This window comes from Rhizophagus irregularis, chromosome 10, assembly GCF_026210795.1.
Source record: "Rhizophagus irregularis chromosome 10, complete sequence".
Taxonomy (NCBI): domain Eukaryota; kingdom Fungi; phylum Glomeromycota; class Glomeromycetes; order Glomerales; family Glomeraceae; genus Rhizophagus; species Rhizophagus irregularis.
The window spans coordinates 1,149,300-1,163,327 of record NC_089438.1 but is presented as its reverse complement, the minus strand read 5'-3'; the positions used below and the strand labels follow the sequence as shown (position 1 = coordinate 1,163,327).

The 14,028-nt window shown below is 25.6% G+C and overlaps 3 protein-coding genes across 3 annotated transcripts; 2 read left to right on the top strand and 1 right to left on the bottom strand.

The window, feature by feature from the left end:
* Positions 1-2,611: 2,611 nt before the first annotated feature.
* On the top strand, positions 2,612-3,541 carry OCT59_001770 (uncharacterized protein; the record flags this gene model as incomplete). Its single annotated transcript, XM_066144065.1, has 1 exon — positions 2,612-3,541. One exon carries the CDS (start codon positions 2,612-2,614, stop codon positions 3,539-3,541), a length of 930 nt encoding a protein of 309 aa, XP_065995265.1.
* A 1,456-nt stretch (positions 3,542-4,997) lies between these two features.
* OCT59_001769 (uncharacterized protein) lies at positions 4,998-5,756 on the top strand (the record flags this gene model as incomplete). Its single annotated transcript, XM_066144064.1, has 1 exon — positions 4,998-5,756. The coding sequence occupies one exon, from the start codon at positions 4,998-5,000 to the stop codon at positions 5,754-5,756; it is 759 nt and encodes a 252-aa protein (XP_065995264.1).
* Positions 5,757-10,449: 4,693 nt separating this feature from the next.
* On the bottom strand, positions 10,450-10,982 carry OCT59_001768 (uncharacterized protein; the record flags this gene model as incomplete). Its single annotated transcript, XM_066144063.1, has 2 exons — positions 10,450-10,475; positions 10,556-10,982. 2 exons carry the CDS (start codon positions 10,980-10,982, stop codon positions 10,450-10,452), a joined length of 453 nt encoding a protein of 150 aa, XP_065995263.1.
* Positions 10,983-14,028: the final 3,046 nt, after the last annotated feature.

The window sequence follows — 14,028 nt, the reverse complement described above, 5'->3', positions numbered from 1 at the left end:
ATGTATTAATAAGCGAAACTATAACATTGATTTCTTATTAATTTTTTTACAGGATACATTGCCGACATAGTTTGCATGATGATGAGATTTGGTTCCAAGAAAAGAGCTGCTTAAGGTTATTTCAAATATTATAGCAGGCGATAATAGCAATCGGAGTTACACTTCAAAATGAAAATTGTTCAATCTTATCAATGCTTAATCAATTACGTAATAGCTCAAAATTTAAAGTATCCAGTAGCGTTATATTATGTGGATTGGAGAAGTATTGGAGATAATAAAATATTGCAATAAAATAATGAATAATAATGGTACATTTTTCATTTAATAATTTTCGGGAAAACGCGTTTATGATGTCTCCATGTCGTTAACGGTTGCAAACTACAGCGGTTAGTACGAAGATTTACTATAAGTAACTTAATAAAACAAATTTAAATCTAACAAATGGAATATTTTCATTATTATTTCTATAATGAGCATAAGCAATTAATAAAATAAATTCATTTTCGAAAACGATTGATTTAATGTTATTTCTTATTCATTCTTTTCATTTTATTTTAAAATTACCTTTAAAAAAACATTAAAACTGTTTTTAAAAAACAAACATTTCATTAGTCAATTAATTTACTATCTTACCTATAAGTAAATCACTTTTCTAAAAAATATTGTATGCTTATTGTGGTCTTTTTAAGTACGTGGTTTTGTAATTTGTCTTTCGTATTTATTAACATTAGTTATTAAATTTTTAGCATCCTTGAACTTGTCTGAACTGCTTTGTGTTCATCATTTATTAAAAATATTTTCTTGTGCTTCTGCAATTCTCAATGTTTTCACGTACAGTAATTTTTAATCTTTATTTAAATGATTGTAATCATCGTCACTCGTTGAATTTACAATTGTAAGTTAGGTAGATTCATCATTACATATTCATTTTATTCGTTACATTATTTAATACATTATCTAAAAAAATTAAAAATGAATTATTTTGTTAATATTAGAATTAGGGATGGCAACGGTCGGTCATGGTCGGTCATCGGTCGGTCATAACCGGTCAAGAACCTTTGACCGACCGACCGACCGTTTGACCGACCGGTTAACCGACCGTTTGACCGACTGGTTAACCGATCCTGAAAACGTTTGCGAAACGTAATTTAATTGAAATACTTAATAAAAAACGTTTTCGCAACGTTTTCTATTAAAATAATTAAAAAAACGTTTGCAAAACATTTTTTTTATTAAATTACGTTTCGCAAACGTTTTCAGGATCGGTTAAACGGTCGGTCAAACGGTCGGTTAACCGGTCGGTCAGACCGGTCGGTCAAACGGTCGGTCAGAGGTCTTTGACCGACCGATATCGGTCACGGTCATGACCGGTCATAACCGGTTAATGACCGTGACCGTTGCCATCCCTAATTAAAATGCATAAGATATTTATTTACTATTTACCATTGTTTGGACTATAGAATGGATATTGAATTGATTCTTCAGCTGCTAAAAATATATAACTCCGTGTTCATGTCGCAATTACTTTTTCGTTACATTTTAACGCATTACAGAGACGAAACACGATCTGTTAACATATCCATATCATAAAGATTCTTTTAAACCGACAAAAAAAGTGGAAGTTTCACTACATGGAGAATAAATTACCATTTCCTTGACTTTTTGAAATAAGGACATATTCATAGTTTAGATCCCTGTTGGACCAGATTTATGCGGAACCTTGATTGGAAGGGGAAGTTTAATTTATGTAGTACGTAACCGTTTATCCGAAATCACAATCATGTGATATGTGATAATCATGTGATCACTATTTAGATACAATTTACAAATGGTTACTCCTGAGTCAAAAAATTCAAAGATTCGTTCTCGATCATTGTGATAGATTAATATTCACTCAGTAGCTTGTTAGGTACCTGCACATCTGTTCTGGGCTGTTGCTCTTTTGACGAATCGCCTTATCACGATACGTCTGATTGCCCATCATTGTATACGAAAGGTGATATATTTTGGAGGTGATATGATTATTAATGTCTAGTTTTCTAATTATAGAACAAACCTTACCGAGTTATTTATAAACAAAAAAAATTTTTTTGTACCCTCAACATCATACCATGATAAAGAAAGCAAATTTCAATCAAAATTTTGAGATTACGTGTTCATGTTGATCTTTATCGTTATTGTTTGTACTAATTTGGGAAAATCATTTGCTATTAATTTGGAAATTCATTCAAAGTCAAATATCATTGTTATTAAAAATTTCTTTTTGTTTTTTTTCTTGAAAAAGAAATTTTTCACTTGCTTATTTTTAATATTTTAAGACGAAAATAAAAAGAATATTCCTTTCGTAACATTATTTTCATTTAAATTTTATTTTTTAAACTATTAACATTCTATTTTAATACGAAGTTTTCATTTTCAAGATAAAAATCATTAATAATTTGAAATTTCTTTCAAATATTAATCTTTATATTTATTAATTTAGTAACATCATTTAATCTTTGTAAATCTTTATTTGGTTAATACGGAAAAGCGCCGTTTATCAAACGTTATTGAAGTCATCATTACTTAAATTTTTTTTTTCTCTCTTCAAATAATTTTTAAATATTAAAAAATGTCTAAGTTTTTCTGTTTAAAAAGAAATTCAAATAATGCAAGCACTAGTACGTCATCCACCTCCACTATCCCTTCCTCGCTTGTATCTGATTTAGACAAATTAAACCTCACTGAAGAACGTTTAAAACGCTATGTAGATGAGGCAAATACTCTATCTTCCGATACAACATTGATTAGTAATACGGAAAAAGAATTAAAGAATAAAGCGAAAATTTTACGAGAAAAGGCTATTTCTAAAACGCTTAACAACATCAAACGTTCAATGAAAGTCGATCTTTGTTTTGTTTTAGACTGCACTGGTTCTATGAAACCTCATATTGCTGCTGCAAAAGATTGTATCTCACATGTTTCAAACTACATTAAATGTACAAATCCAAGCATTAAACTTCGAATTGGTTTTTGTGGCTATCGAGACCACAATAATAAACCTCATGATCAATTACAAGTTTTTAATTTTACCGACAAATATATTAAATTTACAAAATATATGCATGAAGTATCACCTGGTGTATATTCACAATATAGTGATGAACCAGAGGACGTTCTTGGAGGTCTTAATGCAGCAATAACTCAAATGAATTGGCAAAGTAGTACTCGAATTCTCCTTCATATTGGTGATTTTCCACCACATGGTCGTCGTTTCACAAACTTAAAAGATAACTATCCAGATGGCGATCCAAATGGCTTAACCGCAGAAAATGTACTAGAAAAGATGCAATCAAAAAATATCCTTTACTTTTTTGGTAAAATTGCAAATTACACCGACAAAATGCTTGAAATATTCCCTATGAAAAAAAATCATCCAATTTTTGTACAATATTTGTTCAAGTCCGTGTGGAAATTGTACAATTATTGCAGATTTTTGGATAAAAATAGCTATGAAGTTTTTCAAAGCATATTAAAAGTATGCAATTTTTGTACAACTTAAATTTAAGATATAGAAAATGTCCAATTTTTGTGTGATTTTTATACAACTTAAATTTAGGATACAGAAAACATTCAATTTTTGTACAATAAAAATTGTGATTATTGTACAACTTGAAAATAGACTTAAATTTAGGATACAAAAAGCAATTTTTGGGTAATCCTACTATACTACTTTCCATCTTACCTGTATGGTTACATTTGACCACTTTTAGGGTCGAATAGACCACTTTTAACCATTACAAATAGATTTTCCTAAGTAAAGTGATTTATGCAGTAAGGTTACATAAAATTCAACTGCATATTTGCTTATAAATGGGCATTTTCTGGACCCATTGGTGAAATTTTTGTATCATCTTGTAACTAAAAAAAAGTCAAAAACTTTTTTATTAGGTTACACAATTAGTTCTGACCGGAATTATAATTTGGCCAGAATTATGCGGTAAAAATCAACTCTTAAAATTATATATGTTGATCACGTGATCTGATCGTCAAAATAAATATGACGACGCGAAATGTTTTTGTTTATGTTTTTTTAACCTTTTAACTTTTCTTCAACTTTCTTTTAAAATATCAGGTAAGAAAAACTTGTGTTCTTTATCTTTTTATTTTCCTAACTTTTTACATTTTAATGTTACTAACTTGCTTTCTTCACTAACTTCATACTTTTTTTTATTACTAATACTAATAATTTACTTTTTAACACTACTAATTTGCTTTCTTCACTAACTTCATACTTTTTTATTACTAACACTAATAATTTAGTACTTTTTAACACTACTAATTTGCTTTCTTCACTAACTTCATACTTTTTTATTTAATACTAATAATTTACTTACACTAATAATTTACTTTCTTCTTTGATAATACTAATTTACTTTCATGTTACTAACATACTTTATTTATTTTATTTTCTTACAAATTTTTATATTTATGATTATATCAAATTTAGTATTTTATTTATGAAATATTGTGTATATTTTTTATATTTTAAGTCAATAAAAAAAATTCATAATTTCACTTTATAAATTGCCTGTTATTACTGTAAAATTTAACCTATAATTCCTAAAATATGGCCTAAAAAAATTTGGCTCAAAAATCACACAATAATTGTATAAATTCAGGTCAAAAATAGGATAATTATTGAATGAATTACCATGCAATAATTGTGTGATTTATTGCAATTTTTAGCACAATTATTGTATGGTCAAATATACAGAAATCGTAGTGAATTTAATTGAATGATTTTTCAACAAAAATCACACAGACTTTTTTCATAGGGATTCCGTAGTATAATTGGTGAATTTCCGGTATTTGATCTTGTAGGAGGGGATCCTATTAAATTACTAGACAAATTTGTTAAGGCCACCTCATCATCTATCACTTGTGCCGTTTCACTAACTAGTACTATTGGAAGCAAAACCAAGGATATATATTCTTTGCAACAAAAAAAACTTGATATGAATTTAAATGAGCCTGATTGGAATATTCTTCCATTGCAAGAAGGGGTAGTTATGTGGTATCATATTCCCGATACCTTGAATGAACTTAAAGACTCCAACTATTTCGACAAATCGAATCTCTTTTCTGAAAGTTTCTCCTTCAAAATTGCCTCACAACCATTTTCTGCGGGTGTTGAAAAATATGCATATTTTGCTTTCGATATTAAAAGTATTAAAAGTAATCCAGCAAAAAACATGGTGATGAAAGAATACCTTTATGTTGGTCGAAATGATCCTTTTGAAAAATATCTTGAGGCGGTAGAAGTCTCTACAGTCGCACATTTTCTCGCCACAAAATTTAATTTGATTTCAGAACGAAAAAGTATTCCTAAAGTAAATTTTCTTTATACAAAACTTTTACGTTGTGGAACTATTGACCTTTGTACTCGATATTATACTATTGAACCAAGACTTAAAGATACAGAGTATAAACGATTCAATGCAAATACCGGTGTAATTACAGAACTTCGACCTACCCTTGAAGCATTTGTTCACTTCACATATGAATACACAAAAGGATATTTAGTGGTTTGTGATCTTCAAGGAATTGAACTTAATAATGAATTCTTATTGACTGATCCAGCAATACATTGTATTGATCCTTTAAGATTTGGAAGAACAAATTTTGGTAAAAATGGAATCAAACAGTTATTCTTGGGAAATCATAGATGTAATAATGTTTGTAAAGAGTTAAAATTGAGTCATATTAATAACTAGAGATGATTATAGCTTAAATTTTTTAATATTAGGAATTTTATATGTAATATTATTAAATTTATTATAATGTAATTAACAAATCAAAGTAAATATTACTAAAACATTTGGACTAATAATAAATAGCGAGATATCGGTCGAAGACCCATCCAATAACTGACAGTCATTAAGAATGCTGCTGTGACCAATAGGAATTAACACTACTAAAATATTCGCTATCCTACAGCCAAGTAGGATCATACTTTTTTCATCGTGTTGATATTTTTTTATTAAAGCTATAAATAAACTACAATTGCATTATTATTATTGATATTTCTTTCATATTCTAAATAACATGTAAAAGTTAAAAGGACGCGTCACGTTATTCGTTTATTTTCAATTTAAAAATATAAATTTGTTTGATAAAATAAAATCATTAGTACTATTAAATTTTCTTGAGGTAATTGGACTGTTAAATAATACCTGAATATTTCATAAATGTTATATTATCATATTGTTCATAGTAATTATCAGAATTTTTTTGGTTCAGGAAGATTATTAAAATCGAGTAATCTGCTTGTATAAATAATAACAAACTAGTTGAAACATGTTACTAGTTGATGATTTATTATTGATTTCATCTGATTCATTAATTTGTTTTAGTAATTCTGTTTGATAACAATTTATGTGATTTACGTGATTTACGTGATTCAAGCAAATTAACTTCTAAAATTTTGCTTATTTCGTCTGATGTTGGTCGATTTAATGGATTTACATCTAAACATCTTATAATTAAGTTTAAAATTAGTTGGTATTTTAAATCTTGTTGACAAATTTTTATTGCTAAATTTTTATCATGGCTTAAATCATGATATGGAGGTAATCCAGATATATAATTATACCAAAACTATAATTATCAGAAGCTTTAGTATAATTTTGTCCTCTCAAAACTTCTAGAGCTATATAAGATATATTTTGATTTTTGTATTTGTAAAGGAGTTTCTGTAATCTTTTCGTAAACTTGTTAGTCTAACTATTGTCTACATCTTTTTTTCGTTATTTTTTAGTATTATCAGTTTTCTCAATGTTACTTTGTATCTAACGTATGATTATTATAAATATCTTTTGTATTTGTTTATTAATGTAAAAAGTGGAAAACTTAGATTCTTGTAAGAGGAACGAGAAAAAGTGATCAATCACTGTGCTGTGCAAATAGGAAATAATAAGAACCAATCAGAACTTTGAAACCGTTGTATAACGTTTGTGTAGAAAACAGAGTTACCGGTCCAAAATAAATTTGCCATATTTTGAAGAATTTCGGAAAATCTCCTTCTCTCTTTTCGCCTAACGTATGGGATATTTTCGGGAGATTTTCCCGAATATTAAATAAATTTTATAAATTTTCATCATGATTATAAACCATTATATTCGTAAATAGATTATGGTGACACTTAGCAATTTCATTATTATGGGAAGATCTATTTTCAATTAAATTTTCTAAACTTCCTAATAATTATAATTTATGAAAATTTATTTACATAATTTAAATAATAATAATGATGATAGTTTATTTCATTCACATACATTATTTATTATCCAAACGTTTAAATCTAAGAGAAATTGGCTTTTCTATTAGAGGTTGAGTTCATAAAGAAAGTGCTAAAGGTACTTGGCAATCGCGAATGACAGACATACTCTATGAAATTATTTTATAGGTCACTATTCTTATAAATTTGCATAGTTTGGAAATTTAACACATGGTTAATATATTAACCAGACTGACTATTATAAACTAGGGCGGGATTTTATTATAGTATATACTATAGTTTTTTCAAAACTCAATTCCTGGAACCTACCTTTCTCTTATAGACGAGTATGTATTTCTTAAAATTTTTTTTAAATACAATCCCAAATATATGAAAATATATCAATCAGCAATCTTTTACTGTATCGCCATCACTTAAAAAAAAGAAAATAAAATTTTTCTCGTTATAATTCAAACAATTTAATGATACATATTCTACGAGTTTAAATGACTTTCACCAAGGTCCAATCGTGGGTTAGATTACGAAAAATATTAAAAATACATTAAATCATACCTCTCTTAAAAATTTACATATTATTACTTACCTTTCAACTCGAAATATTTTCCATAAACATATAATTTATTAAGGTAAAATCTTATTTTACGGATCCAAGACGGATACTAAAATGAAGGAAATAAATAATATTTTAAAACAATAGGTCTATAATTAAGAATTTTAAAGTGAATATCAATGGTAGTTGAAAAAAAATTGGGAAATAAATTAATTACATACGAACTATATATATAATTTTATCTTTATGATAAAGTTATTAATCTCGTCAATAAAAATGATCAAATCTGCAAAAATTCGCGATATAGTCATATAGTCAAGACAATTGCGTCAAATTAATTTATACAGAATAATCAAACTTTTTAATTATATAGATAAATAATTTCCCAGAGCTGTAATAACCATAAACAACATGTTAACGAATAAATAATCAAAATGCTCCCTTACATAAGTAAGGTTGACGTCATCGTAATTTTTATAATTCTTGATTAATTAACTTTCCTTACGAATATCAGCTGACCTATTTAACTTACACAATTATTTTCGGGATTTTTTAATTAGTTATTTGAGTAGTTTAAATACAGTATATACAGTAAGTCGTCCTATCTTTCATGACATAAGTATTGCATTTTGATCCAACCATTTTAACAGGTAATTGTAAAATATTATTTTAATCTAATATTAATAATATTTACATTTTTTTTTTTTGTTAAATCATCGCCAGATCGATTAAAATTTTAATTTTATTTAATTATAATTATGATATTTATTATAAAAATTTAATTCTAAAATTTTTTAATTTATTAAAAATTTATTTATTAAAAATATCATTTTAATTCTAGAACAAATTAAGTGTCACTAAAAGGAAATTATTCGCTAAGTAAACCTAACATTGAATTACATTTGCCATAAAATTCACTAAATTAATTTCTCAAATTGGTAATCAAAAAAATTGTCAATAAAATCCATACAATCAATTTCATTCAAGTAAGAGTTGATCCTAAAAAAAGGTAAAAAAAAAAAAAGAATAAATTAACACTTTTATTAGTAGTCTAAAAAGGAATGGTACCAAAAATCGAATCCAGTTAATAAAAAAAATTATTAGCTAATATTGGCTGAAATTATTTTTATTTGGTTTCATTCAATTGAAAATTTATGCCAAGATTTGGAACATGTCCTGGACATTTTCTGGAAAATGAAAATGTCCAGAATTTGTGCAATTTTTTCCAGACATCTTCCGGACACATTTTTTTTATAGGGTTAGTCAATATCTCTTGGTATACTGAGGCTTGTACATATATACATGTTACCCATATTAATGGGATGGAAAATTCCTTATCCCATTTCATTTTTCTATTAATATAATTTAATTCTAAATGCACTGAAAATAAAAATATACTAAATAATAAAGAATTTTTTTGATATTTTTTCACAAAATTTTCATCATGCTTTAATTTTAAAAAAATATTATTAGTAAAAATAATATTTATTGGCTAAACTTTTTAAATGAAAAACTGCTATAAAAGAAAGCATGTAACCATTTCATCAACTAACCCATCAAAAAAAATCACAATCATATGATATTTTGTGGTGTATGTAGTATGTAAACCAGTAAACCCTACTAACATTTTTAATTTAAATTTTTTAAATTTTTAATCACCTCAATATAAAAACAGTATTAATTTACTGTAAACATATGACCATTAAAATTTAAACGTAACTCTCACCTATTAGTTAAAAAAATTTGATATTCTATTGATTTAGTAAAATAAAAGAATTAATTAATTAATAAATAATATAGTAAATAAATAACTCCCAACAAAAAAAGCTCGGACACGTGATATAAAGTGTGGCGCCTAAATTTTGATTGGTTGATCTTGTGTAACATTTAACTTTTAATTTTTTTTTTCGCGAATGTTTTATTTTTTTCAGACTTTATAAAAATAAAATAAATTTTTTTAAGTTTTAAATAGTTTTATTATATTTTTATTGAATAATACTCTTGATATATTAATGAAATAAAAAATTTTTTTTTTCCTCTGTTTTTAAAATTCTCTGTATAACTGATAAAGTAAAGTAGCAGCTACCTAACTAAAATATACAAGTTTGTGCTATTTATACAAAAAACGTCAAAATATATAAAATTATGTATATTAATACTTTAATACTTGCTAAAACAATCTTTAAAAATTTCAAAGAAACATAAAATATTAATATTTATTGTTTATAATATGTGATAAAAATAATAAAAAGAAATAAATAAAAAGAAAAGACAGTATTTATATAATATAGATTTCCAAGGTTTCCTAATAAAATGTATAAAGAAATAAGTGAACGGGCAAGTTAATATTTGACGCGAGAAAAAAAATATTTATTTATATCGCATCAAACACAGCCACATCCCGGATCACGTGCCCGAGCATTTTTTTGTTGATTACGCTGGGGAAGATGTAAATAAATAAAATGCTCTATTTTGAAGCACACTGTGGCTAATAAACCTAACATTAAACAAAAATTTTTCTTGAAAATAAAAGGTACATAACGTTTGAAACATCAAAATTTGTCAACTACTTTTATGCCATAATTTTTATTCTCATATAAATAAAATACCATCATCTTAATTAAGAAATATCGATCTGTAAAGATTCTATTTAATAAATTTAAAATTTTATTAGTAACATAATAATATTATTATTTTAAAATGCAAATCAAGTTTTAAAGTAATACCTGAAAATTCCTTGCTTATTATATTATCATTTTGTTCGTAATAATCATCAGAATTTTTTGGTTTAGGAAGATCACTAAAATTAAGTAATCTACTTGTATAAATAGCTTCCGAGTGTGTTTTATATGATAATCCTAAATTTAAAGATATACAACTAGTTGGTAAAATTTTATTTGTTTCCTCTATTTCTTTAATTTGCTCTTGTAATTCTGTTCGGCCATATTGACCATATTTTAGCATTTCATAAATGTCATCTACTTCTGGTCGATTTGACGGATTTGCATCTAGGCAACTTTTAATTAAAGATACAATTAATTGGGGTACTTTGATATTAAACCTAGGTCTAAGTCCCATACAAATTTTTATTGCTAAATTTTTATCGTGGCTTAAATCATAATATGGAGGTAATCCAGCAATTACTTCATACATAATTATACCAAAACTATAAATATCGGCTGCCTGGGTATAATTTTGTCCTCTTAAAATTTCAGGAGCTATATAAGATAAAATACCATAAATATTATTTTTTGCATTTTCTGATGCCTTATAATCTGCAGGTTTACATAATCCCATATCTGCTATAGCAGTATTATATTTTAACTTTAATACATTGCCAATATGTAAATCTCGATGAATAAGTTCCTTTTCATGAATACCTTTAAGTCCAAGTATAATATCTTGTAAATAACTAATTTTATTTTCCCAATTTAATTCATGATATCTTTTATCTAAATAATTTCGTAAACTTCCATCTTTTGCATATTCTAAAACCATCACATAATTTTTTGTTTCTGGATCTTGAGTTATTCCATAAAACCCAATAATAAAAGCATTGTGTTGTTTTCCTTTTTTATGTAATGTAATCTGTACAAAAAATAAAGAAACAATATATTAATAACCCTATGGAAAATTTTTCAGAAAAATGATCACGTCTGAGTTAAAAACTAGAAAAATGATCAATTTATTGAAGTTTTTTCCAGAATTTTTTTTATAGATAAAAATTACACAATTCCAGTATTTTATTATAATTAAATTTACCTCATTTATAAATTCAAATGTAATATTTTTTGAATTATTTAAACTTTTTAGAGCTACACACATATTTTTATTATTTCTTTTCCAATTTTGAGTTTCATTATTCCATTCATTAATATATCCATCAATCCAATTTGCCCTATATACTTTGCCAAATCCACCTTTTGCAATATATTTTACATTATAAAATCTATCAAAAGGTATCCATTCTAATGCGTATATTAAATCATAATGGGTACAAGCAGATAGCTGAGTTTTTTGAATAAATCCATCAATAATGTTACTGCCGCTAGTCCAATTTACAAAATTTTGTTGAAAATATACTGCATTACATACATGCTTACATTTTTTACAATTATAAACTATTTTATAATTCTTTGTTTCTGGATTTTGGGTAATTCCATAAAATTTATAATTTATTTTAACCTATAAATACAATAAAATTAGTGGAAATTAATATCAAAATTTATTTAAATAAAAATAATTATACCTCATTCATGAATTCTAATGTGGTATTTTCCGGATTATTTAAATTTTTCAGAATCACAGTCATATTTTGATTTAATCTATTCCAACTTTGACTTTTATCACTCCATTTATCAATACATCCATTGATCCAATTTGCTTTATATACTTCTATTTCTTCAATATATTTAATATCATAAAATTTATCATAAGGTATCCATTCTAATGCTTCTCTTATATCATTATGAGTTAATAACTGAGTATACTGAATAAATTTATCAATAACATCATTGCCACTAGTCCAATTTATAAAATTTTGCTGAAAATATACTGCATTACATACATGCTTACATTTTTTACAATTATAAACTATTTTATAATTCTTTGTTTCTGGATTTTGGGTAATTCCATAAAATTTATAATTTATTTTAACCTATAAATACAATAAATTAGTGAAAATTAATATCAAAATTTATTTAAATAAAAATAATTATACCTCATTCATAAATTCTAATGTGGTATTTTCCGGATTATTTAAATTTTTCAGAATCACAGTCATATTTTGATTTAATCTATTCCAACTTTGACTTTTATCACTCCATTTATCAATACATCCATTGATCCAATTTGCTCTATATACTTCCATTTCTTCAATATATTTAATATCATAAAATTTATCATAAGGTATCCATTCTAATGCTTCTTTTATATCATTATGAGTTAATAACTGAGTATACTGAATAAATTTATCAATAACATCATTGCCACTAGTCCAATTTATAAAATTTTGCTGAAAATACACTGCATTACATACATGCTTACATTTTTTACAATTATAAACTATTTTATAATTCTTTGTTTCTGGATTTTGGGTAATTCCATAAAATTTATAATTCATTTTAACCTAAAAATACAATAAAATTAGTGAAAATTAATATCAAAATTTATTAAATAAAAATAATTATACCTTATTCATAAATTCTAATGTGATATTTTCTAAATTATTAAAATTTTTCAGAATCACAATCATATTTTGATTTACTCTTCTCCAATTTTGATTTATATTATTCCATTCATCAATATATCCATTGATCCAATTTGCTCTATATACTTCCATTTTTTTAATATATTTAATACCATAAAATTTATCAAAAGGTATCCATTCTAATACATTGTGTGTATTTTTATGAGCTGACAGCTGAGTAAATTGAATAAATTTATCAATATCATCATTACCACTAGTCCAGTTTACAAAATTTCGTTGTAAATGTATTATATTACATATACATTCACATTTTCTACATTTAGTATTTAAAACCATCATGAAAGCTTTTGTTTTAGAATCCTGAGTTATTCCGTAAAATTCATAATCTATTCTAATCTAAAAAAGAGAATATAATAAATTAGTAAAATTAATATTAAAATTTATTAAATATATAATTAATTATACCTCATTCATAAATTCTAATGAGATATTGTTTGAATTATTTAAACTTTTTAGATCCACAGTCATATGTTGATTTACTCTCTTCCAATTTTCATTTTCATTATCCCATTTATCCATACATCCATCAACCCAATTTGCTCTATACATTTTCTTTCCTGCAACATATTTGATATTATACAATCTATCACTAGGTATCCATTCTAATACATTTAGTAAATCGTAATTATCATGAGCTGATAACTGAGTATCCTGAATAAGTTTATCAATATTGTCGTTACCACTAGTCCAATTTTTAAAATTTCGTTTAAAATGTATTGTGTTACATGTATAATCACATTCTTCACATATCTCATTAATATATGACGACTCAGTTATTAGCATCTTAAAACCCTTAATAATAGAATTCATTGAGAAAATTACAAACAGTAGATATAGGGTAATAGAATAACTAAATAATATGGAAAGATGACTGCAAAAAAATTTTCACAACCTAGAAGGTACAAAAATACAATGTACTACATATAATGT